Consider the following 27,619-nt stretch of genomic DNA (forward strand, 5'->3'; position numbering starts at 1 on the left):
GCCTCACAATATAGCCTCCATACATCCAGCCAGAGTGCAGAGAGGGACTAAATCTCGATCTCAGTATGAAGAACTGCTACTGCCAGGCACATACAACCTTAATTTCACTGGAGCAGTACATCACATCACTGAGACACACAGTGCATCTCTACTTCTCCTTCAGTTGGCCCAGAGTTCAAGAGTGAGCCTGTGCAGTACAAGCGAGCTCACTTTAGCCCCAAAGATACCACCCACACCAACCTGCAGGCCACAACCAGCTCTGTATTTCACAACTCTTGAGGAGCTCTGCCAGACTTCCTCGTACACGCATATGTCCTGAGGTGAAGCTAACCAGTCCCTCAGAGCAAGGGGACAGTTTGGACAGGTTGTTCCAGTAAGCATCACTTGTATTCAGTACATCTTACATAGCACAATTAACAGTAATTGGTCAATGAACAGAAAACCAAAAAAACCTATTCCAACACTGCACAAATTGCAGCATAGCTGTTCCTCTCACGTGTCCCTTCTCATGTCCACTCTCTGTGGACAAGTGTCAGCTTTAGGGGACCAAGTTAAGTCTGATTTAATTTAAAGCATAACACAGAACATGACACTGGGGAAGAAACAAGCTCTGGTGGGGAGGCCACTATTCATAGAATCACAGAATACTTTGGGTTGGAAGGCACCTTAAAGATCCTCTAGTTCCAACCCCCTGCCACGGGCAGGGACACCTTCCACTAGTTCAGGTTGCTCAAAGCCCTATCCAACCTGGCCTTGAACACTTCCAGAGTTGAGCCATCCACTAGTTCTCTGGGCGACCTGTTCAGTACCTCACCATCCTCACAGTAAAGAATTTCCCCCTAATAATGGGGAAGGGAGGTACCTCTCTCCTCTGGGGTGCGAGGGGTAAGGTTATAAGGAGGTGGTGAGCCACAAAGGACACCTTGCCAGGATGCAGCGCTCCTGGGCAGGAGCGCGGGTGCCAGGCGGGTGGTGTGGGGAGACGTGAGGCCCCACGTCTTCCCTTCGCTGCCCCGGCCACGCTCGAACACCCCGCCCCGCAGGCTCCCGGCCCCGCCCGGCCGCCTGCGGGAGACGCGGGCAGGTGCAAAGCGCTCCGAACTCTGCCCGGCCGCGATGGAGCCTCTCTCGGTGACGAGAAATCCCGTGAGCGCCCCGGGACGTGGAAGGGGCGCGGGAGGCCCTCGCTCCCCGCCCGGCCCCTAACGGCGCCCCGCAGCCGCGGAGCGTTCTCTCCATCCCGCGCTCCCGGCCGTCCCTCGGTCGCGCCGTCCCTCGCCTCTCCGGACGGACCACAATTCCCAGAGCGCCTCGCGCGCGCTGACGTCAGACGCCGTCGGGGCTCGACCAATGGGCGGGCGCGCCGGCGCCGGGCGGGGCGGAGCGGCCGGTGGCGGTGGCGGAGCGGCGGCGGGAAGGGCGGGCGCGGGGTCTGCAACAGCGGCGGCGACGACGATGCCGGTCCATTCCCGGGAGAAGAAGGAGAATAATCACGATGAGATGGAGGTGGACTACGGAGAGAACGAGGGCAGCAGCTCGGAGGAGGAGGAGACCGAGAGCTCATCAGTCTCCGAGGAGGGGGATAGCTCAGGTACCGCGGCCGCTTAAGGGGTACCGCTGCCGTTCCCCCAGCGCCCAGCTCTGCCCCAGGGACACACCGGTCCTGTTCCCCGGCTCCGGTGGCTGCCGGTGCCCACCCCCGCCGTGACCCCGCCCCTCCGGCCCGGCCCAGCCCTAGCTTCGGCCCCGCGGCTCCTCCTCGGGCCGCCGCGCCGGCCAGGACGCAGTAACGTGGCGGGGCGCAGGGGCACGGAGCCCCGTTTCACCCCGAGCCGCCGGCTCTGGAGCCAGCTGGCACCCGGCCCGGGGCCGGGGCGCGCTGCCCCGCTCCGTGGAAGTGCTGTGGGCTGTACCCTGCTGGGCTTGGGAGCGTGCCCGCTGAGCGGGGTCCTCGCTGGGGTCTGCACTTAAGGGCTTGGCACGCATACATACATACATATACACATATACATACGTGTGCATGCACGCACACATGTGTGTACGTGTATATACGTATGTATTTCTTCGTATGCAAACAATTAGGTGTTTTCAGACCTGTCTTTGAGGGGATATTGGAAGCCCTTGGCAATACCGTTGGCCTCCTTTGCTAATCATTTCAGTTTCTACTCTGCTGAAGGTCCTTTCCTTTTTCCGTAGCTTCCTTCTGGACTGTAGATTTGGAATTACATTAGTAGGTGAAATCTAGCTTTAAAAAATTACTTTTTCTATGCTCAATTTACAGTGTGTTATAGAAAGGTTATGATCTATTCAAACTTTCCTCGTAATTGCTTCTTTCCATCTTAACACATCTTTCCAGGTGATTCCCAGTAAAAGTTTATGGTGCCTTATTGGACTAGTGCTGAAATGGAAGACTGTGGGTGGAAAGGAAGATGGCCAGAGTTAGTGAACTGTGAGAAGTCCTGACATGGACGTGGGCCAGGGCCAGTCCTGGTCCTGACATGTGTTTTCTGGCAGCTTAAGTGATTTAGAGTGGTCTGCTGGAATCCTATCCCATGCCTATACTAGCATATTGACTTGTGGCCTGAGTGCTGGAAGAAGTGGGATGCCATGAACCAGACAAATTAGGCAGCTGTGAAATTATATTTTTACATCTGTTAGTCTTGTGATTGATTTATTTGTGTGCTAAAGTCTTCAGTGTACAGTTATTTCTTAATTTTTGGTGTTGAATGATCTGGGAGATCTTGAAAGTTAAATTCTAGGGCTTTTATATTCACACTGACTGATGCAGTTCAGGGAAAGCCCTGCTTTGGTGGTGCTGTGTGGACTCATGGAGCTTGTCCTCATCTGCCTGTGCATGGACTAGCAAGGTGCTGAAGCCCCACAGGTGTGGTACAGACACAGCCAAGCTCACTCTGCAGAAGTAGAATGAAGACTCTTCCAGTGCTGAGAAAGTGTGGCTGCAGTACTGGGAGAGGGTATAGTCGTTCCCTTAGACCTTGATCTGAGTTAATTCTCGCTCTGAACCAGAGTGGATCCCCCAGTAGAGGCCTTGGTTAATCCACAGATCCAGATAATCTGTCCATGGTTTATGCAGAGCTTCCTATTAATTTTTTTCCTTTGTCCCCTTCTTCTTCCCTATCCCCCCATATCTTTGAGCTGGCAAGTATTGCTGCTAGAACCCCATTTTACAAGTTAGGTTGCTGGTCTGTGGTGTCCACCTGGATCAAAATGCTGACTGCTACTGTCCTGCCTTTCATCCTTACCCACCCCTCCTGGTACTCTGTGCCTTCCTGTCCCCTTTCTTGCTTGTTTGGCCTTTGTATGCTAAAGTGTCAGAAAAATAACTTGTTGAAAAGGTAGCTAGTGAAAACATCTCAGTGAAGAGTCTGATATATAAATGGGAGGCACTGAAGACTATGTAAACCAGTGGCTAGATAGACTGCAGCTCATTAGCAGCAGAAGGCATAAGTGGCAATTTTGTGAAAATATGTAAATATGTCCAGTTAACTGGATGCCTTCATGTTTTGTGAATTTGGGACTAATGATTTGCATGTGTTTAGTCTGGAGCAGGTGATTTTTAGTTCTAGGCTGTTCTCTAATCTGAGGAAGATCTTGCATCTTGTCTAACGCAATGCTACACAGGAGATGTCTGCACTCAGTGAACTGTGAACCATATCCAGATACGGGCTTGAAAGAGTCAGCAAAATTAGTATAATGATTTTATTTCTGTCTGTATTAGCTACTGATTTGGCCAAATAAGAAAAGAGAATAAGTAGTTCTGAGTAGATAGTGCTGAGGCCCCTTATCTCCAAATTAAAACCTTAGAATATCCTGAGTTGGAAAGGACTCAGAAGAATCACTGAGTCTAACTCCTGGCCCTGCACACGACAGCCCTAAGAATTACACCGTGTGCCTGAGAGCATTGTCCACATGCTTCTTGAACTCTGTCAGGCTTGGTGCTGTGACTGCTTACTTCCCCCGGAAGCCTGTTCCAGTGCCCAGGTACCCTGTGGGTGAAGAACCTTTTCCTGATGTCCAACCTAAACCTCCACTGACGCAATTACAGATCTACTGCTGGGGAAGGCTGATCAGTTTTTCCTTAACCCCTGTTCTCTCAAAATGATTCTGTTGAAAAACAGGGCCAGAAAAATGTGCTCAAATGGTCTTGGGTTGTTTTGGTGAAACCTAAACTAGGCAGCATTTTTGTGTGCTAGTGGTTATGCTGGAATAAAAGTAAACTTGAGTTCACTTTTGGGTACCAGGACAAGCAACTGGAAGTGATCTGTTGGCAAAGCATACCTGCTGCTGTGCTATTTGCAAAGCAACCTTCTCCTTTCCTTTCAGATGTGACTTATGAAAGCATGCTTCAGTTCTGTTATTATCAGAATTGTACATGAACTCAAAAGGGAAAACTGTATTTTGGATAAGAAATTCATGGAGATAGCTTTTCAAGAAGTTCTGATACATGAAGTTTGTTACATCTTTCAGGAAAAGGCAGAGAGAGGATAAAGGAGGAATATCCAAGCATATTGGGCAGTAGGTGGGTGAGGCACAGAGTTGTTAAGGTCTCCTTGATGAGGTCCAGGAGCAGCACTGCAACAAAACCCACTACTTACTTTGCCCATCTTAGCCTTCCAGTTTGTATTGTAGCTAGATGCCATCTGGGAATGCCCTTTCTTTATCTCTTATTCTAGCTAATCTTTATGTCTGAGAAAATGTAATTTTCTGTGGGAGAGTTTGGTATAACATGTAAACTTAGCTTTTTCTCTCCCATCTTCCTGGCTGTAGTGAGAGAATTGGCTCTGTTAGTTTCAGCTTTGAAGTTAGCTCTTTTTCAAAATTTGCCTGGTTTCCTCTTTGTAGTTCTGTTATTTGGTATTTCTAATGAAAACTTTGAAGTTTACATGTCCTCTAAGACGCTTTGGCTGATTTTTATTGAAGGCAAATATTTCTGTTGTTTTGTCCTTATCTTGCTTTCTTCTGGGATTAGGAAGGAGTAATTGTGTTTTAGTGAATGTAATCTATGAGTGTGTCTTTAAAACAACACAAGAAGCTCTCCAGATAATTTCTGTTGCATTCCACAGAGAAATGCTTTTAAGGGAGCACTTTAAATGTGATGATTACAGGAAATTACATGCTTGTCTTAGTGTCTTGACAAATATGAACATACTCCATGGCAGCATATTGCTCCTACGGACATAAGATAATTAGCACCACAAGAAACAAGTCTTAATTGAAATTAGTAATGTTGTTTTTTGGGTGTTAAATTTGTCTTCTGCTTTACTTGCATTCAGCCTTTTTTTTTTTTCCCCGCCAGTAGATGCCTGACAATACAAAAGGTGCTGTTAAAAGAAGCATGAGTTGTCCTATCCTGTTCCTTTTGACATTATGTATTTAGTAAAGGTTTTTTATTGACTGGGATTTAGAATAGCATATTAGAGATGAATAAAAAAAGCCACAAGTTATGATTACCATCCTAGAGGAGAATTTGGCCATTTTTTAAGCACTTTATGTAGGCCAAGGCTTATTAAAAAAAGCTATTTTAGGTGCTGTTACATTTTAAGTACTATGTGGGGGTTTTTATCTTTAAACCAGGCTGCCCTAATTACCATGCTGGACTGCTTGAACATAGTAGGAAAAAAGTGACTGTGATTTTGGAAGTGTTTAAAAGTACCTTAAATACTTAGTGCAGTATGAAAATATGTGGGAAATCTGAGGTGTTGAGACAGGATGGGCCTATCGGCAAATGTTTTAATATGAAATGAGCAATCTCACCTCCAGTGTTGTAAATTTTCAACTGGAAAGCTGTGAGATTTGATCCTAAAACCTTTTACTTTTTCAGCACTCCATATTCTCTAGTCAGTATGTTGTTTAAGGCCATGGGGAAGAAATTTCGTAAATTATATCTATTAAAGATATTTCAGGACTCCAAAAATCATCATTTTATGAATCTTACTGGAGGCAGAATAAAGATGAAACAATTTAAGAGTGAGTGTGAATTAGCATGTGAATTGACATTCAGTATGAATGATAGGTAGAATGTAGACTTCTAGACAGAAAGTCAGCTGAGGGGAGACTGGAGAGTTATGTGTTATTTCAATATCTACAAGAGAGTCAGCTGTGCCCTCAGATGCCAGTGCATAACAGTTTCCTTGCAACACAAGTTTAAAATGTAAGATGCAGTCCCCTTCCCCTCCAACAGTAGGTGTGCACTGATCTTCAGCCAGGGTTACAGTTCTAATAGTTTTCTTTGCTTTGTAGTCCTTAAACATATACAAACAATAAAATTCATATTAACTTAAGAAAAGCTTCTGAGTGAATTCCTTACTAAAACATACCTAGAACAAAAGGCATGTTTGAGAATAAAGTGGGAAAACTACTGGTATCCCGGTGCTTGTTGCTGTTTGGTTTCACAGGGAGGTGCCTTCAAATTTTAAAGAAGCTTTATTTTTATAGCACATAAATGCTTTAGACAACTCTTTGAGTAATGATTGCCACATTCCTTAAATCTGACCAAGCCGAAAGTTGACGGAGCAATTTTGCTTGAGTATTGCATTGGACAGCCAAATAAAACTTTGTTCTTTAATCTAATTTCCAGCCTGATTCTGGTTCTGCCTTATTTTTGAGAACAATATTTGATATAAAGTAGTATCTCTTAACAGCCTGATACGTTCTTCCTCCACCCTCCCCATTCAATGTATTTAAGTTTTGTCTTTAAATTTTCTTGCTCTGCTTTCAAATACTTCAGGTTATATTTTGTTTTAAAACTTTATACGCACTTTTTTGATTGTACTAACTGTAGTACGACAGACCATACTAGGTCTTTAACTTGGAGTCATAGGTGCCATTGTAGTACACATTGGTATGCTCTGCTGCCTGCTGGTTTTCATATCCAGGTTGAGAGGGCTAGTGTAGTTTTTAGTCCTAAAAGCTTGTGATGATTTCAGAAACAAGTTAAGTGCAGAAATCGTCACACACTGAGAGGTCTGAGTAGACATCTGAGTTAATCAGATCCTTCCAAGTAGCAGTGGCCCTGAAGCTACTCCTTTCACCTCATCACCTTTACAAATTGCCATACTCTTTTGGAAAACAATGAAAATGAAGACTTGCATGAGGGCGTTCTGTAGTTGGTGTAGGAGACAGCATAAAGAAGTTAAACATGTTTATTGGAAAAATGTGAGGAAGAAACAAAAAGCTCAGAGTTGTTTATGGTCCAGAGGAGTGAGTCCAGGCTACTGGTTTCAGGATTCCACTTTGCCTTTCTGTCAGGAGGTAGGATATTTTTTGCCAGAGTAAATGCTTACATAGATATGGCCTCCTTAGGACAGTGCCTTCTCTTAAACACCTGGTCTGTTTGCACCCTTTCAGCCCCAGTTCCCAACTGCATGGCCATCCCTTCTGAATGCTTCCTACAGCTTGATAACGGGTCAATTGTACTGTAACTGTTGAGAGCTAATTCCTGCAGATACTGCTGCTATAAAGCAGTTTCACATATCTGATTTTTAATAAGGCTTAACAAAGCCTTTTTTTTTTCCTTCTGGGAAGGGTGGGAAACAGTCAAGAATTTTGTATCTTAGTTTTTCAGCTTTCTAGTCTAAGAAATGGCAGTGGAGATAACTGATGTTCAGTAACATCAGATGTCTCAACAGAGTGGCAAAATTTTTGGCAAAACAATTGGTATTTATTATACTTTATCTTCCCAAGCTAAATTAAAAAAAAATCAGGAATATAAATTAAATCAAAAACCATGGAAAGAGTTTAATGTTAATTATTCTTGCTGCATAAAAGCATATAAAGTCAAGTTTCTGCAAAGTTCTAGACTTTTCAGGTTAAGAAATATTTCTTTAGAAATGCAGCAATTTCAAATGGTCATTACAATGAACTACAGATATTTTTACAATTATATTTCAACTTCAAAGATCTCTTCAAATTGCACAGGATGAAACCTATTTCAAAACCATGTGTTATTTTTTCTTTAAAGAATTTTAATAAAACAAACCTTGAATTTTATATGACAAATGTAATGTTGCTTGCATTCCAGGGATGGCTTTTGTTTATACTGACTCAGGATACACTTGAATTTTCAGTGGTACCTACTAATTTCTCGTGTTTGATGGTATCTTTCATCTGGTATGATATACAATGTTTAGTTTCTCTGTTTCATGCCTTCTTATGTACACTTTGTATTATCAGTCTTGAAATTTAACCTCCTGAGGTCTTACAGTGCTGTTGTTTCCTGTTTTGAGAAAAAAGAATTACTGTTTATGGAGTTTATTCTAAAATTAGGTCTAAGTTTCTTACTTTGTAGCTTATATGATAAGTGATTTCTCATATTCTGCTCTATGTGAATAATAATATAAGGGGATAAACTGCTCATGGCTAGCTATAATTCCGGCTTTCTTCATATTCACTAGAAATAAAATATCCAGTTTATTTGGTTATATATTACATTGTTAAAAATTATTCTTTTTATTCTTAGAAATGGATGATGAGGACTGTGAAAGAAGAAGAATGGAGTGTTTAGATGAAATGTCCAATCTCGAAAAGCAATTTACAGACCTTAAAGATCAGTAAGTATTTTAATGTTTTAAGTGCCTCATTTGGCAATCCATTCCATGAAAATATTGTGTACAGCTGGTGTTTTTTTCATGTATGTGAATGCTACTTTTGGAGGAGAATAAGGATTGGGAGTTCTGAAGTTATTTGCGGGCAGTTGCTTTAGAATAATTTTATGTATTTATATTTTCTTTTTTTTTTTCTGTAGGGATAGTTTTGAAATGTTTTTGTTGTGAAGGGCTGATGTGGGTCTATTACATCAAACTCCTTAGTAGATCTAAGGAATTGTGATTTTAGGGGAATTTATTTATTTATTTACTCAATGTCTTATTGTTTTATGTATGTAGGACAGACTTAAGTACTCTTTTTGCTAAGTAAGAAATTAGATTTGGGTTTTGGTTTTTTTTTTTATAGGACAGTGCAGTAGTTTTTGTAGTTGGTACCAATGAAAGTTTCTTGTGGTTGCTGCAAACCAGATACCAGTACTAAATAAAATGAAAATACTGTTACCTCTCTGTAGTTTGCCATCATGGCTAGGCTTCGCGAACGAAGATTAGTGGTTTGCCATAATACCTACATAAACAGTAAAAACCTGCTAAGTAGAAGAGATGAAATTAATAGCCACAGTTATCAAAAGTGATTGTCATTTGTATTACAGCCAGATATTTGTATCACAGAATCATTAAAGTTGGAAGAGACCTCTGAAATCATGGAGTCCAACCACGGACTTAACAATGCCAGGTCCACCATGAAACCATGCCTCTAAGCACTATATCTACACATTTTTCTGAACACTTTCAGAGACAGTGATTCCACCACTTCCCTAGGCAGCCTGTTCCAATGCTTGATCACCCTTTCAGTGAAGAAATTTTTTCTAATATCCAGTCTAAGCCTCCCCTGGTGCAGCTTAGGACTATTTCCTCTAATCCTGTCTCTTTTTACCTGGGAGAACAGGCTGATGCCCCCCTCACTACAACCTGCTTTCAAGTAGCTGTAGAAAGCAATAACGTCTCCCAACAGCCACATTTTCTCCAGGCTAAACAACCCCAGCTCCCTCAGCTGCTGCCCACAGGACTTGTGCTCCAGACCCTTCACCATCTTCATTGTCCTTCTTTGGACAAGCTCCAGCAATGTATGTAAAGTTAAATTTGTTTTTACATGTGCCCAGACAAGCTAGATGCATCTGTTCCAGTTTAAATTTGTGGTAATTTGGCAACTAACTTAAGGTACCTGGCGAGTGAAACTTTAACAAGACCCGGTCTATTCATGGGCATATCCTTGGATTGAAAACCTAGTCAGTTGTCATGCTTTAGATGCACCTTTATGTTGTGAGATATTTCTTTCTGCTACAGAACTAAGACATACAACTTGCTTTGTATAACAGGACACTGTGAGGTCTGGAAACAATAGGGTCTGGAAAGAATTGCTTAACAAGAAATTCCTTGCTGCAGTGCCTAGAGAAGATTGTTTATACTGCTATTTATTTGGCTGTGTGTGAAGAAACCTGGGAAATGGAACCAACTGATGAGTACTGAAGCCAGTCAGTACTGACTGGTTTGGCATTTGGAAAACTGTTAGCTTTTGAGGTCAGCCTTACTCTTCCATCTGTCCAACAGCTTGGATGACTGAAAACAGTTCGTGGAAACAAACCTTTAAGGAGTGAATATGAAAGAGGGTGGTCGTCAGAGGAAGGAAGCAAGTATTTTGGGGGGTTTAGGTGTTTGAGGAGTGGTAAAGCTATCGTATATGGAAGAAGGCATTGCGTAGACACATTGGCTAGTTGAGAGATAGAGGTATTTGTATGGGCTAGAAGAACAGTGATGATGGGAATAATAGAAAAGGACCATTAGAATGATGGAAGAAGGATTATAGGGAGAAGTGGCTGTGAGTAGGGAGATGATGAAGTTGGGAAAGAAGAAAAAGATGCATAAACAATGGGAGTTTTAGTCACAACCAACAGCAGAGATGATGTAATGATTGGGTCTGCCTCCTCATCCTTTCTGGGGAAACTGCATTTGGATGCTATAAGTAGAATTTGCAGTGGTTGGTAGCATTTTTCCATTTTAGGCAAATCACTGTTTGAAAGTACTGGATAAATAGTTATAGTTCATCAACTGCTGCATGGTACCAAGTGCACCCAGTCTATAAGTGCTTGCTCTTATGTAGCTGGTACTTGGTGCTGTATAGTCAAATGTTAGTTACTGACCCAGTGCACTCTGCATCCAGGCTTACATTCTAGCTAAATCATTCTGCTGTAGCTCTCTGTTAACCACCACGTGCATAGCATGCTCATCGGGGATTGAGCCCAGCAAAGTGGGGTTTGATCAGCTGCAGGCTGTGTCAGTTGACTGCAGGACAGATTGCATGTATCATACTCTTAACAGGTTGCAGGTAAGAGGTAGCAGAGTGATCACTGATGACAACTCTGTAGGTCAAGCATGTGTACCTAACCTAGCAATAGTCAAAGTAAGAAGATGAGCAAGCTGGTGGCAGATGAACAGGCAGTTATTTCTCAAGGGGGTCTTGGTGTATTAGTATACATAAACTTTATTTTTTCTAATTACTTAACTTGTGCACTTTAAATAAGTAAAAAAGCAGCATCCTTGGCCCAAGGACATCTGTTGTATCTGTGTAAACAGATAACATCTGATGTGTTCTTAACACTTAGAGAGTTTGTACATGTTTACTTTAATTTTACAGCTTTTGATTGTGCGGTGCAAGGTAAAAAATGAGATAAGGAGAAGTCAGTTATATTCATGTTTCTAACATTGAACATTATATTTATCAGTTACAATAGGTGGGGCTGTATTGAGATTGAAATCTTTGTAATTGATATTACATTAAATTCTACAAAAAGTGCAAGTAGGTTGCTTCATTGTCTGCCAGTAAATATCAGCTTTTATGGGAGGACTGAATTTCAGGTAGAATAAAAATGCTTTAAATAAGCTTCCTTTTGGCAGGAATGGAAGATATCAGTTAGAAATCATACTGTGATATTTGTGATAGTATGCAATATGTGGATTTTCACAGGAGATGAAACGAGTGTTACTTCAATAACAACCTGCCCATGTTTTATGGTAGCATGGGAGCAGATATGTGAACACAAAAGTGAGTGGTTGTTTCTATCCACGAAATGTCTGTCTTTCTCTCTCACGACATAAGCCAATTCATTATAATGTATTGTAGAGGACAGCTTTACGTGTCCTCTTCCGTGTTGATTCACATCCTACTGCATTTCAGTCCTATAAACGGACATGCAGTTTTTTCTTCTTCCTTAGAGATGGAGATACATACACTTCTAATTGTTTACACTCACGTTCCAGAAAGGCTTAATAGACATGAATAGAATATTTCAAAAAGAAAATATGTCTTGAAAAATTCAAATGCTAAAAAAATCTTCACTTTGCTTCAGTGTTCCATAGCATTAACAAAGGAATGACAAAAGAACAGCTATGTTAAAAATATTTCTTCCACCTTGTGTTTTCTTCTAAATAAAATACGTATGAATACATACTTTTAAATAAAATACATGTTTTCATTTCTATTTTTTTAAGACTCTACAAAGAAAGATTAAGCCAAGTGGATGCAAAACTACAAGAGGTCATAGCTGGAAAAGCACCTGAATATTTAGAACCGCTGGCAGCTTTACAAGAAAATATGCAAATCCGAACCAAGGTGGCAGGTAGGCATGTAAAATGAGTATTGCTGTTTTAAAGTATAAACTTCCTATGCAATTTAAAGCCAATCTTCTCTTTTCTTTAGAATTGTTGGAGGAGTGTGTTTTAAAGTTAGAAATACTGTGGCATGATTTTAAATGTAAAGTAGTTTCCAAGTAAAAATGAGTAAGTTGCTTACCTCTTTGCATAAGTTGCCTGATAACATCAAATTAAAAATATGGTTTTTTTATGTTTCATTTACTAGCTGCCTGTCTTTGGGTAGTAAGTACAAAATTACTGAGTTGAAAACTAATAATTTTTATTAGTCAGAAGATTTGGGATCAAGTCTACACAGTGGTCACTGTTGAAGAGATTTGTAGGTTCTGTCTCATGAAGTGCTTGCCAGATCATCTTAGATAATCATGTTTTTTCCTGCTCTTCTAGTCTATGTCTCTTCTGCTTCTCTGCTCCCATCTTCCTGTTCCATCTAGGGAAGAAGAAAAACCCTATCCTTGACAGCTTTGATCTAAGCTGAATTTTAATTATTAAAACTAATATTTAGATAGGCTTTTATGCTCATAGAAGAAAAAGGCAAGAACTTTGATCTTCTTCCACTGTGCAACCGTATATAATCATATGGAGTAGTGCTATTATGGAGAGACAAAGTTCTGTACTTCACTACTGTAAATTTGTTTCATGTTACAGCTTGACTCCCTTAGGAGTAATTCTGCTGTCCAAGGGTTACGTAATACAGACTGTCAGAGATCCAAAAGGCAGACAGTCATGATCTCTCTAGCCAGAGAAGCTATACCACTGTCTTTTCTAAGAAACTTAGCAGAAACATCGTGCAGCCAAACTGAAAATGGCAAGCCTTCTTATACTTTTCATAATACAGTTTCAGTGCTACTCAGTATTTCTTATTGGTACTTTTAACTTTGAGAATTTGAAATCTTTTGATCAATTGCATTTCTCTCCCTCCAGCTCTTTTCTGTAATGCTTTTTCTCAGCTGCTCATCCAGAATTTCTGGGTTTTAAGTTCTTAACCCAAATTTATGTGACTAGTCCTAAGTAGCCCCCTTCTGCTTTGCAGAAGGATTGTGGGTGAATTTGCAAAAGGTTTGGTATAAAAGCAACGATAATCCAGGCTTTCGACTTTCAATTTTAAATGTGATTGTCCATCTGTGCTTTCATGTAGGTGGCTATGGATATGCGTTTTACATGTTCTCCTGATTGGTCTTCAGCAGCACTGAAGGTCCATGTTCCAATGTAAAAAAAGCCCAGCATAAAAACTGCAGTTTCCTTGAGGCTGAGAATAGAAAACAAGGTTTTTTTAACTTTTTGTCCTCAACTAAATGAATTTGATAAAATTATTCTGGAGAAAGCAAGAAACTGCGAAATAGGCTTATTTACTCTTACTATTTGAGAGCCTTGACTGTTACCTGAGAGAGGGGAGAATAAGGTGAAAAATCCCCAAACTAAACTATGTTTAGCTAAACTTTGAATATAATTGCATCTGTGGTAGAAAAAAACCTTGTGTTTTGCTGCTCTCTAAGGCACTATTCGAACAAAATATGGATCTTGACTATTTCAGCAAGTCAGAAATACAGTAGAACTGTTCATAATTGTGTTGTTCATTTTCAGGCAAATAAGCAGTGACCTGGGTATGCCAGTCAGCCATAAATATAAAAAAAATCCAGCATAACATAGCAATGTAAGAAAAGAACATTTCAAATTCTAGATCAAAAATGACTTCACAGCAGAAAGATGATTGGCTTAATACTTGGAGGTTTATTTTTCAGAGGAATTGCTGGTAGTAGTGTTGTTCCTCTTGTGCTGTGTTCATTTATTGTCAGTTGAATTCTAAGGGAAGTTGGTTTTGGAAGTTGTTCTGTTGCAAGATACTACCAGCGTGTGTGCAAACTTAACTCCTCAGGTTTCTAATCTGAAACCATTTAAGTATTTTGTGTTGAATGCATTGAATATATTACATCAAGTTCTGTCTCTGTTTACCAGATACTTACATTTCAGATAACTCAGATTATTTCAGCTGTCTGTTTAGTGGACATATTTTCAGAAATGCTCCTAATGCTTGGAAGCCGTATGCTTTGTATCACAAAATGACTATTTCTAAGAATGGAACAGTCTTGTTAATTAATTTAATTTATTAAGGTAATGCATTATAAAGTAATATTATAATATTAATTTGTTTATTTTATTAATTTATTTAGCTTATTAGTTTATGTAATTAATTTATACTAATTAATTTAATTAATTCCCAAATATTAATTTGGAAAACCTTTTTCTTTCAATCGGTTTTCTAGCTGTCTTAAAACCCTAAGACATTACTTTAAACTCTAATTAGAAAATAGAAGAGACCATTTAGTATTTGATTTCGAAAACTGATGATATCCAGGATAACTTGATCAGATATATGAAATAGACCTATTTTGTGAAGTTAGCATGACCACTGGTGTAATTTATTGACTGACAGGGGAAGGAGTTAAAATAGGATTTATTTTTTCTCACATCTTCAGAATTAAGGATTTACTTGTTCTTATTTTTACTCTTTAAAAATAAGAGTAAAAATAAGAACTGTAAGTGCCTAATATAATATATCTGTATTTTCCACTATGTGCATTTTTTGGGATTTGCAGGCAGTCTTAAAAGGGAATTCTGAAATTGGATAGTTGCTGAAGAAAGTAATATTGCTATAATTTGTGTGATTACAGGTATCTATAGAGAGCTTTGTCTGGAATCTGTGAAGAACAAGTACGAATGTGAAATTCAAGCCTCTCGACAGCACTGTGAGGTTGTGCCAGCTATTTCACATTGATAACTAACCTCATCTAACTTTACTGTCTGTCATGCTTTTCAGGTTCAGTGCGTGTTTTTATTATTGCAGTTATTTGCTCTTTGAATGCAATTGCCATGTGATATTTAAGTCCAGGTAAGAGGTTATTCAAAGCATCTAAAAATTAAAATCACAGAATATGCTGAGTTGGATGGGGACCCTCCTGACTCTGCACAGGACACCCCAGAAATCACACCATGTGCCTGAGATCATTGTCCAAACACTTCTTGAACTCTGTCAGACTTGGTCCTGTGACCACTTCTCCAGGAAGCCTGTTCCGCTGCCCAACCACCCAATGGGTGAAGAATCTCTTTTAATATCTGACCTCCCCTGACACAACTTCAGGCCATTCCCTCAGGTTCTGTCACTGGTCACCACAGAGGAGAGATCAGTGCCTGCCCCTCCTCCTTCTCTCATGAGGAAGTTGTAGACTGCAATGAGGTCTCCCCTCAGTCTCCTCCAGGCTGAACAGACCAAGTGACCTCAGCCACTCCTCAAGGCCCTTCACCATCTTCATTGTCCTCCTTTGGGTGTTCTCCAATAGCTTAATATCTTTCTTATACTGTGGCGCCCAAAACTGCACACAGTACTCAAGGTGAGGCCGCACCAGTGCAGCGCAGAGCAGGACAATCACCTCCCTAGACCGGCTGACGATGCTTTGCCTGATGCCCCCAGGACACGGTTGGCCTTCCTGGCTGCCAGGGCACTGCTGACTCTATTCAACTTGCCACTGACCAGGACCCCCAGGTCCCTCTCTGCAGCACTTCTCTCCAGTCTCTTGTTCCCTGGTCTGTACACACAACCAGGGTTGCCCCATCCCAAGTGCAGAATCTGGCACTTCCCCTTGTTGAACTTCATATGGTTGAGGATTGCCTAGTCCTCTAATTTGTTGAGGTCTCTCTGCAGGGCCTCCCTGCCTTTAAGGGAGCCAACAGCTCCTCCCAATTTACTTTCATTGGCAAACTTACTTAGTATTCCTTTGAGTCCTGTGTCCAAGTCATTAATGAAGGTGTTGAAGGACTTTTTATAAGTTTGGCTTTGCATATATATAGCTAAGTCTTCTTATTTTTCATTATCAGGTTCTTATTAATAGATTCCCACATGATTTTTTAACCTGTGTTATAAAAAGATTACCAAGAAAGTAACTAAAATATCTGACATAATTTTAGCAAAAAAACACCTTACATTTTAATAACAAAACCAAAAAAGTCTTTTTAAGATGCCTTGGACAGCTACTGATGGAACTGTCATTTCAAAAGCAGTTACAAGAAAAATATTTTACTCTCCTTAAACATAAACATTCCATTTTAAGCATACTGGATACTGTAGTATAAGCACCCAAGAACATGTATGTCCAGTGCTGTACATAGCTGCTTAGATCCTGAGGTTTTCATCATAGCCCCCCTTAGAGTTGCTTAAAGGTGTTTTCTTCTGAGTGGTTCATGGTATTCCTGAAGTCTGTGGTTCCTCCTATACCAATAAAGCAAGAATGTGCATGTGTAGTTTTAAAAAGCTTTCCATTTTTCTTGATGCCTTGGGAAAGAATTAGGTATAATGAAGGACTACTCATTACTGACTGTCTTTGCTCCTGTGAATACTCCTGAGGTTGAACAGAATCCTCTAAGACTTTAATCTGTGATTGAATGATTTTTTTTGGCTATGTATTATTCCTCTTTAAGGTGGTCCTTGTCCCTTGTTTTCCTATTATGTCTACTATGAAACCTTAAGAATTCAAATATTCGCCATCCAATAAGGGTCTCTTGGGGTAAAAGCTCTTTAAGTCGGCAATGCTCCTTATGGAATATATATTCCACTAGAATATAACTGTTCAGCAAGAATGCCTCTGATGCCTATAATAGCTTTTCACACCTTATTTGTCATCAAGTACTTGAAGCAGAACACATCTAAACACAAACACTATTTAATTTTAAAATGGATTTTTAAAATCATCTCAGAACAAGTAGCACTCATTTGGCACTTGGGGTATATATTTAAATTCCCCTTGGAAATGGTTTTTTTATAATTAGGGGTTGAAAAATATATGAAAAGAGGTCTTTCCAATTTGAATACTTTTAACTTGAAGGGAATGATAAACATGGCAGTCATTTAGTAGAGCAAGGTTCTTTGGTTTTGTCTATTGCTCATTTGTTTTGCTTTGCTCCAGCACACCATCTTGAGCATTAATAAAGGTAAATTTCTGTTGGTATGCTGTGCTGTGGGCAGGAGCAGTTGAGATGCAGACATCTGCTCATTTGGCTGTAGGGAACTGCAGCTTCTGACAGAGACATGGTAGCAAATAGCTAGATGCAGTAACCTGTGCTGCTTACGCTGTTTTTTCAATAAGTCCAAGCTCTCTGTTTTCCAGAGCTGTTAAAGGCACTGCTTGGTGAAAACGAATGTTAAAATCTAACAATCAGCTGTATTTCCTACTCATTCACTTTTGAAATGGTGCAAGCCTATGAAAGAGCAGTAAAGCCTTACTGCCTTATTTCCTGGAGGCTTGGAACTCAGCTTGATTCCAAGTTACTGTTTTAGAGAATTTAGTGGTTTTTTTGATGCTGCCTTTAAATGAGTAACTGATCTACATAGATGGTGTGTCATTTTAGTATATCGGTCCTATGGGGTGGATTATAATGAGAGCAGTTTGCCACAAAGTTGATTTTCTCATTCTGAAACACTTTGAGGTGGAAGAGGGTGTAGATCACACAAGATGCTGTAGAAAGTTCGTATCAGAGTATGGGTTTGTTTGTCTTTTTAGATACAAAGTGCTAATGATACACCTAACATGGCAGGCAGTAGATTAATCTAATTGAATCAGAAAGGGCCTTTTAAATGGACCAACAAGCTAACTTTTCTAAACTAGTGCTTTAGAAATGTTTCTCACAGCTTTAAGGTAGACAATTTTGCTTTCACAGCTATCTAGATTATGTCATGTGCTTAAAATTCTGCCGTGGGAAGGTAATTTTCATATCTATGAAAATCAACAATTATAGATACTGTGGGCATAGATGATAGTTCTCTATAAATGACTGCAGACTTGTTAATATAGGAGGCAGCTTAATAAAAAGCTTTCCAAGAAAACATTAGCTTTTGTGATTTTGTAATGAAAGGTAGCATAGAGATCACTACTTTACTGTTACTCACTGTGAATAAATCTTTGCTATCCAGAAGGAAAATACTGTGTCATAATGCAAACAGTTATTCTGGAGAGCTAGCTGCATACTCTTATATACTTAATTATTCTTGGTACTGATATTTGATAAATATATAACTATATTTTCACTTATGCTAAGTGAGTGTGCCGTCTTTAATGAGATAGGATCTCACACTAAGAAAGTGGATACAGGGAGATGTCATATGCTTTATGGCCTCTGAAAAATTTTCCCCTGAAGCTACTTTTACCTTCTGATGGTACCTCTTAACGCTGATGCTTTAAATTGTCATATATATTTAGATGATAGAACTTAAGTGATGTAAAAAATGTGTAATCTTGCTTTTTTAGAGTGAGAAGCTTCTCTTGTATGATACCGTACAAAGTGAACTAGAAGAGAAGATTAGAAGACTTGAAGAAGACAGACATAGCATTGACATTACCTCAGGTGGATGGAAATTCAGAGTTTGGGTTTTTTTGTTTGTTTTGTTTTGTTTTTTTTTTTATCTTCTGGTGGCTACTGATTAATTGACTGTACACAAAGTATATCTGGTGAGTTTCAGGTTATCCATTAAGATGCTATCCAGCTGTAGACTTTGGGCAGGGGGTTGAATTTAAACTTAAATCAAACTTTGGTTTAGAAATTGTCAGCATCCCTTGAGTGTTTTGAGAATATTAATTTATGCCTGCACAATCATTTAACAGCTTCATGCTGTTCAGACACAGCATCTCACCAGAAAATATGTTATTTTTAATTTTTGGACAATGTTTTCTGCTGTAAAAAGAGTTAAACTTGTAAATGTTTCTGATTCATAGCATGTTCTTATTATATCTTTTCAGAATTATGGAATGATGAGCTCCAGTCCAGGAAGAAAAGGAAGGATCCGTTTAGTCCAGATAAGAAGAAACCTGTTGTTGTATCAGATATCCTTTTACTGAAATCGCTATTGTTTCTAGTAATGTTTGCAGTTTTATAGCTACTTTTATTACATCTCATTAGTAACAAGTTGAAGTGATAATGCATTATCAAAACTGATCTTTGCGTGGCAGATGTTACTTAAATTAGAAAAACCGTGTTGACGCATTCCATTATGAAAATTGAAATTGAGATTTTCTTGTCTAACTACTAGTTTTATGTAGAGAATGTTTCTAAAAATTGATTTTTCTAAATCTTAAAAAAATAGAGCTACGAGGCAGAAGCAAGTTAGGCATTGTGTTTGCAAAGGATAACCTGACATGAATAAGGTGTAGCTTTGCTTCTCATACTGGAACATCTTTACCACAATGTATTACTTCTTAACAACTCCATAGACTTTAGAACGCTCTTTGATTAAGAGTTTAAAATTCAAAGAATTGAGATGGTTGGCAGGGAGGGTGTTTTTGGGGTTTGGGTTCCTGTAGAGTGAGTATAGTATTTAAGAATTTTGCATTGATGACTTCGTGCTGCTGACAGCATGCAGTGCAGCTGAAACTTTTTAACTTTTAACACCTAAGAGACAGTATCATCCTTCTCCAGAGAAAGAAAGAGATGCCTTTACAAACTGAGTGTTCTCTCTACTCATAGTCCCTGCCTAACATTTTTATAGGACAGAGATGTGGACTCTTAGAAGTTACCAAAATCATAGAATCATATTGTAGAATGGTTGGAGTTGAAAGGGACTTAGGCAGTGACACCTTCCACTAGTCCAGGTTATTTAAAGCCCCAGCCTAACCTTGAACATTTTCAGAGATGGGGCATCCACAATTTCTCTGGGCAACCTGTTGCAGTGCCTCACTACCCTATGAGTAAAGAATTTCTTCCTAACATCTAACCTAAATCTCTGCTCGTTTAGTTTAAAACTGTTCCCCTAGTCCTATCACTATCTGCCAATGTAAAAAGTTACTCTCCTTCGTTTTTATAAGCCCCTTCTAGGTACTTGGAAGGTTGCAATGAGGTCTCCCTAGAGCCTTCTCTTTTCCAGGTTGAACAATCCCAACTCCCTATCTATCCTCACAAGAGAGGTGCTCCAGCTGCCTGGTCATCTTCATGGCCTCCTCTGAACCTGCTGCAACAAGTCCACATCTTTCTTGTGCTGAGGACTCCAGAGCTGCATGTGGCACTCCAACTGGGGTCTCGCAAGAGCGGAGTAGAAGGGGAAAATGCCCTCCCTTGAGCTGCTGGCCACTCTGCTTTTGATGGAACCCAGGATACAGTTGGCTGTCTGGGCTGGAAGCATACACAGTTGACTCTTGTCCAGAATCGTGGAGACTATCTAAAATAGACCAACTCCTAAGTATTGACCTTGTACAGTATAAAGGCCATTTTTTTATTGTTAAGTTGCTGCAAAAAATCCTGCTCCTTTCACAAGGTTTTGTAATGTTAAGAGAAGGTGGGAAAGAAGAAGTTTCTGAAAAATGTGTCATCACTGGGACACTCTCCTTCAGCATGGTTGATTTACTGGAGCACATCCCAGGTGGATGATTTGTCCTAATTACGACTGTTCTTCCATTGGGTTGTGTCACAAATTTAGTTTAGTAGAGAGATTTTTTTAACTCGTGCTTAAAAGCCAAGTGGTATTAATCAACAGTTACAAGTGGTTTCATTAATTTCTTAGTTCCTTTAGCAATTTCGGTTCCAGGTTGTGTGAAAGTGTATTTTCTTTGGCTCTCAGTCATCATTGTCTTCAGGATGTCCATATAAATAGCATTGGATTCTGTGAATTATGAGCTACCTTGCCATTTTAGCATATATTCCAAAACAAAAATACTAACATAGCATTAGGTCTAAAATCCCAGCAGCTTCAGGCAGTTCATAAAGCTGAAAATTCTTTCAGTTATGAAGTAAATTAGTTTGCTGGTTTTGGTTATAGTTTTTAAATAGTTGTGAACTTGTCAGTTTGTACAGGACCGTGTAAAGCAAATGGAATTTTAAGCTTGCATATTCCATTTTAGGAAATTTATTTTTTAAACATCCATAGCACCTTTTCTCTAAACTTGTTTTTCAGACATGAAATGGAGAGAAACAAAGTAAAAAGTGAAGACTGTTGTAAAGGAAGAGCTGTGCTATACAGAATGTCGTTTTGAAGTTCATGTGTCGTTCTAATACACACTTTTTACTTTGCAGCTGATAGGTTAAGGAAGGGGCTTTTGCCTTTCTACTTCCTGTTTTTTGAATATTTGTTTTTCTTACATGTGGTGCTGACTATACTTTGATATATGATGCAGAATGCTGTAAAAATAATTATTTTATTAAAGCTAATACTAGTGTAGGTGCTGATTTGCAGTGGTACCTTGAAATTGCAGGGAATTTTAATCGTAACTTGAATTATTGCAAATAAGAATGATTTCTTACAACTGCCAGGAATGAAATGGTTGTATCTCAGTTGTTTATCTAATCCTCATGTTGAACTCCAGTAGTCTGAATGTCTACATTCTATTACTTAACTCTTTTAATAATTTTTAAAGTTTACTTCTAGGTTGCATAATTGAAAGATATATGTGTTTGTGTGAGCTTTTACTTCATGTAGGTATTCTTTGTGTGAAACTTTGGAAGAACAGAGATATTAATATGTTTCTACAAACATTAGAGTAATTTTATTATTTCTGTTTAAAAGAGTTTTCCCTAACTTTTCCACGCCCCTATATAGTTTATATGTTACAAGACCTTGATATACTTGAAGACTGGACAACAATAAGGAAGGTAAGATGAAAGGATGAATGCCAGTGGCTATGGGTTTAGTTTGGGTTTGCATCTAGTCCTTTTGCTACTTGAAAATATGAAACTGTGTTTCTTACACAATCAAAACACAAAATAAATTTTTATTTTTTCAGTAGTCAGCTAATCCTTTCAGTTCAAGCTATGTTATTGTTACTTTTTCTGATTCTACCCAAGTAATTCAGAGGAATCCAATAAAGTGGTGTAAGAGGTTATCTCTAAAATGGGGAGTCCATAATTTTCCATGAAAAAGTGAGCCTAAAGCCTGTATTGAGTGAATCTGCTTTGTCATAGTCTAGCACAATTGGGTAGAAACTACGATAGGATAGTCTGATAGGCTTAGACTTCTTCTTTAAATGAAGATGTTTTAAAATGTATATCATATGGTATGTTTCTACATAGTAAATTTTTTTTATTCTATGAAGATTTCTATGCTTTGACCTCTTCGTATACTTTTTTTATATAAAGTGAAAAGCTGTGTTTTTCCCAGATTACAAGAGAATCCTGGTTTACAGGAAGAGAAATTTGTTAGATGAATTGATGTATTTGCTGCATAATGCCTTTTTCAGATCTTTGTAAGACTGTTGAAGGAACTTGATGTAATGAAATGCTATCCTTGCCTTGCACTTGCAGTCAGAAAGCTTCCCCTAGTACCCTCATGCTTCCCAACTTATGGAATAGCAAACTACTTAGGTGGATTCAAAAACTTAGTGGGAAATGTCTCCCATTTTGTTTCCATCCTGTTTTCTTGTACAGATTTCCTAAACAAGAAGTAAAATGTGACCTTTCTGTGTGAACTTGTCAGACTTTTCTGTTTTTATTGCATCAGAGGAAAAGACACAACATATCTTTCCCTTGAGTTCTTTTCTGTAGTTTTACATGATTTTTCTGGAAATAATTTAAAAAACCACCAGAAAACAAAAAAACAAATGAACACTAAAAAACTCCTGAGTGCTTCTTTTTTTTAATCCTACTCTAGTACTGTGTGCCATCTGGAGTTTGTATGAAGGGAAATTTCTAAGCTAATAAATCAAAAGAATAGATTGTTCATATAGCATTTTATTTTTCAGAATGAGTTAATGTAATTTTGTATTTTTTTGACAATTACGTAACATCAATTTTGAGGATTTAATTAGAAAACCTTCAGAGTTATTTGGAATCAAAATTTACCAAAGAAGGTGGTTTTTTCACCCTCAAAATGCTTTTTTATGTAGTTACTAGATCACCATTGAACACACTTTTTTTTACATTTCTTCTCATTGTGGTTTTTGCATATAAAAGCAAGTATCCTGAGCTACACTGCATGTAACTTCACAGTTAAAGCTGGCAGTTCAGAAAAAAATACTATACTTGCTGACTGACTTCATCTTCTTTTGTGTTTCAAGGCAATGGCTACACTGGGGCCACACAGAGTAAAGCCAGAACGTAAGTAAACATTGTCTGGTTTCACAAGACAGAACTTGCTGTGTGCAATGGTGCAAACTGCATCTAGGCAGATTGTATTTATTTTAGCCCTGGTATACTGATGGAGGATGGGGTGAGGTAGCTGGAAGGTGTGACTTTCATCTTTCCCCTCTCTCAGATGCTGATACTATTAGCTTGACTCCTGTTGTTTCTGTTAACACAAATTCTAGAAATTATCAACAAAAATTGAAACTTCTAAAAGTGGTTTACACCACCTAATATTGGCAAGATATGCTAGTGTTTGCACAAAATGAGGCAGAAAACTGAGAGCATCTGGACCTTATGGATGTGTTCTAAAGGATTCTCACCTTCGCTTCAAACTACAACCCCAAAAAAGTAGAGCCATGGGAAAGGAACTCATATTTGGCACTGAGATGAGAAGCATGTTAATGCTAGGTAAAATCAAATGTTTGGAGATGAGGAGGAAAAGGGATAGAAGGCAAGCAAGTCATAGCTTTTATTTGAAAACAAAAATATAACTTTTATCTGACTGAAAATAAAAAGGTATTTTGCTTCCAATTTTCATGCAATTATTAAGAAACAGGCTACGTTTGGAAAAAATTGTGTATTCTGTGTAAATCATTTGATGAAAATGTATTTAAACATCCAACTGATTTCTGTGAAGTCAATATTAAATGACTTTTATTAATCATTTTAGCACCTGTCAAATTAGAAAAGCATCTACATAGTGCTAGATCTGAAGAAGGAAGACTCTACTACGATGGAGAGTGGTATGGACGAGGACAGACGATATGCATTGATAAGAAAGATGAATGTCCTACAAGGTAAAGATTAATTAGTTTATGCAGCTCTGTACATTCATGTTACACAGTAGCTAGGATGATGGTATCAAAGAATAAGGCCTATTTGGAAATACTGACACATCATTAACATTTAGTAGTTCACCTTGGAAGACAGGCATTACCAAAGAAGGTTGAGTGCTGGACTGGTGAGAGATGCTAGTAAAGGTTGGAATTCACTGAAGGTTTGTCAGGTTAGGATCTCAAAAAATTTGAGCTCTTACTAATTTCTTACTAATAGCCTTTGAGTAATTTTTTTTTATTTTTTAGTATCTTAGGAATCTTGCTTTGAGAATTTGATCTGTTGGCCCACCCCAAAATAATTAATTACGGAAAAACACTTTATACTATTGAAGATAAGTTTTGTTTTCAGTTGATCAGTGCCTGAAAGAAAAGCGTTGGAACTTTTTTTACGATATTTCCTTCTCTTAACAAAGGTTCTACCTGGGAACAGACTAAATATTACAGTGCAAATTTGATTGAATGTTTAAGATGTATAAATGTATTTTCTCTGTATGGATAACATTTGTAAATTCTAGAAGTGTGAGCATATTTAAAATCAAATGTATATTTTACATTTTACTGAATGGGGCAAATCAGTCTAAGCCCAGTGTTGATTAAATATGATTAAATATGAAATTAAAGGAAAATTGACTTTAATTTCATATAGCAGTAGTTTCCTGTAAAACTGACTATTTTTTTTCTTTCTTGTATATGGTGAAGGGGAACAAATTTTGGTTGTTTGGTGATTTTGGTGTTTGTTCAGGGCTGAAACAGGAAGATATTTTATATTTTCTATTTTATATATAAAGATATTTTTATAAAGATTTTTTATACAAACTATATATTCTGTCTGAAATTTAAAAAGTTCTGAATTAATTTAGCAGAACATAGCAGTTGTACTGGGCCAAATAAAGATCTTAATACCTAGTGTCTGACAAAAGCCAAAAGCTGATGCTTAACAGGCAACTTCTAAGGTTGAAGAGTTTCCTAGTGGGAGTTTTGTCACATTCATTATGCACTTTATTCTATTAACTGGTTTAATCTCTGTGTTTTTGCTTTTTTTCCCTCCCCATCAATCTACTTGAAATTATTTTTCTCCTAGGGGAGGAAGTTTTGTTCACTCTTTGTATTAAAGGTTACCACAAGGAGCATAAAAGCAGGGCTCATGTAACAGTGGTTCACTAAATCGGCTTTGACTTTATTTCTTATGGTCTTGGTATAATGATTAACAGTTAAATACATTTTGTGCTTTAAATCATGGCTTCAGGCTGTTTAACTTTTTTCCAAATACTTAATATTCAATGTAATTTCAAGTATGTTTTTTTTACCATGGGTAGTGTAATGTTTTGTTTTCTGTGTGTGACTATTGTTCTTTTAAAATATTTGTATACATTAAGGGTTTTCTCATAAGGAAATAAAAGAGATAGATGGCTGAAACATTAACTAACTTCACTAAAGACACATGCAATTGTCAAAGAATTCTGTTGAAACCATCCTTTAAGTGGAGCCAGTATCTTTTGGGCCTAGCATTTACAACTAATTGATAATTTCATTTACTGTATAGAAATACAGCTAAAGTTTTGAGGTTATTTTTAGCTTATAAGATTTCTAAATTTTTCTTGGTTTTCTTCCCCTGACCTTCCTTCCCTCATTTTCTCTAGTGCCATAATTACAACAATTAACCATGATGAAGTTTGGTTTAAAAGACCGGATGGAAGCAAGTCCAAGCTGTATATTTCTCAACTACAGAAAGGAAAATATTCAATAAAGCATAACCACAACTGACCTAACTGCTAACTGGATATGAAACAAGTGGTATTGCCATGCTTGATGTGCCATGGGGTGAAAGTTGTATTTAATAGTGTTTTGTATTCCTTATACATTTACAGCAGTATCTAATGTGTATTGGTTGTGCTGTATGTAAACTTCATATGAACAGCCTTCAGAAACCTGAGGGGAGGGTAAATCATGTTGACAGACATTTTGCCTCTGGATTGGGTCCTAAGGTGCATAAGGTACGAAGTATTCTCTTCAAATATAACGCTTCAGAACTTCTCACATTTGTTAAATGAAAAAAAAAATCTGGGGTTTTTTCCATTAGTGACCGGTTGGTGTGCAAAAAATGATAACAATAATTACCAGCAACTCATTTTGTTTTCAGTGACTATGTCTTGTGGATGTAAATTTAGCCTGCTCAGCTGTTGCTTTTGAATAGATTGTAACATGCACAAGCATTCTTTTATCCAAAGTGGACTGATTTATTAAAACTATTGTCCTCAACAGTTCTGCTAGTACTGACTGTGTTATATTTTGTAAGGTTTACTATATTGCTTGTAATGAGACAAAGCCAATATTTTGAGCTATGTTTTTTGAAGAGCACTTTTCTAGTGTCAGACCCTATTCTATAGTAATGAATCATTGGTGGTTTCTTTTTTCTTGATTGCCAGGAAAATTTATGCATAAGGTAGACAGTGTTGCTCCAACCTGTGTTATGTGTAGCCCACAAAGAACAACTGCGAGGATGGTTATGTAAATGCTGTTGCATGGTCTGCATGTTTGGTCCACAGTTGTATGAAATTCTATGATTCTATGAAATACTATGAATTTTTTTTTCAAAAGGAAAATATTTCCCCAGAAATCATATATTTGGGAGAATTTACACTGACTTTTTTTCACCAAAAGCTATTTTCCAAATTTCTGTACCCCATTTCATCTTATTGTACACCAGAAGTATTTCATGCAGCTCAGGAAGCTGAATTTCATTTAACGTCTTTAAGCCACAGAGAAAGTCCTAAATCCTTGATGTTACTGTGATGTGCTTCGAGCATCTAGAATGATAGACGGGATTGTTGAAGAATTATTAATGCGTTGGTTATGTGCACTTTAATCTCCACTTATGATGATTCTTCTTGGAGAAAGAAAGCATCCGTTTGCTTTAAATGATCACAGCAAATGAGAATTTTTATTGTAACATGTAAATTAATTGTCTCTTCTAGTGCGGGGTGGTGACTACTTTCCAAATGCCAAATCAGTTTCTGCTGAGTGATGCTTTTCTACAGCTGTATGACATTAATCAAATGTACATAAAGTATCGATTGATATGTTGGCTTTTAACAATATGAACTGTATGTATACAGTTGTTTGATAAACTTTTTGTAATAAAATATTTGCATTTTTTAACTTAGTATATAAATAAATGATCTGTGGTAGTGGACATCTTTTATGTTGTTTTGCTTTTTGATTTTCAGTCTTGTTGGAATTGCTGATATACCAAATGCTAAAGGGAAATGTTTTTAAATTTTCAGAAGGCCTAAAGCTTTTAAAGACCTTTGACTTGCACTTTTTTCTTTTGAATTTTGAGAGTTTGTATGTATAGATTGATTGTTTTTACAATATTTAAAAAACATATCATGAAGCTTTATTCTGGGCTATTTATAAATCAGA

At 38.3% G+C, this 27,619-nt stretch overlaps 1 protein-coding gene across 1 annotated transcript; it reads left to right on the forward strand.

Moving 5' to 3' along the window:
- The first annotated feature begins 1,377 nt into the window (after positions 1-1,377).
- On the forward strand, positions 1,378-27,398 carry BRMS1L (breast cancer metastasis-suppressor 1-like). Its single transcript, XM_017829470.1, has 10 exons — positions 1,378-1,591; positions 8,480-8,570; positions 12,111-12,238; positions 14,942-15,021; positions 18,566-18,662; positions 19,055-19,138; positions 21,829-21,893; positions 23,294-23,333; positions 24,031-24,157; positions 25,837-27,398. Exons 1-10 carry the CDS (start codon positions 1,456-1,458, stop codon positions 25,958-25,960), a joined length of 972 nt encoding a protein of 323 aa, XP_017684959.1. The 5' UTR covers positions 1,378-1,455; the 3' UTR covers positions 25,961-27,398.
- The last annotated feature ends 221 nt before the right edge of the window (positions 27,399-27,619 follow it).

This window comes from Lepidothrix coronata, unplaced genomic scaffold (assembly GCF_001604755.1).
Source record: "Lepidothrix coronata isolate B3197 unplaced genomic scaffold, Lepidothrix_coronata-1.0 Scaffold164, whole genome shotgun sequence".
NCBI lineage: Eukaryota > Metazoa > Chordata > Aves > Passeriformes > Pipridae > Lepidothrix > Lepidothrix coronata.

Excerpts from the sequence above, each read along its gene's own strand:
- BRMS1L (XM_017829470.1), top strand. The coding sequence starts at position 1,456 with ATGCCGGTCCATTCCCGGGAGAAGAAGGAGAATAATCACGATGAGATG. Across the intron at positions 1,592-8,479 it reads CGAGGAGGGGGATAGCTCAG|AAATGGATGATGAGGACTGT; the intron begins GTACCGCGGCCG and ends TTTTATTCTTAG. Across the intron at positions 12,239-14,941 it reads AATCCGAACCAAGGTGGCAG|GTATCTATAGAGAGCTTTGT; the intron begins GTAGGCATGTAA and ends GTGTGATTACAG.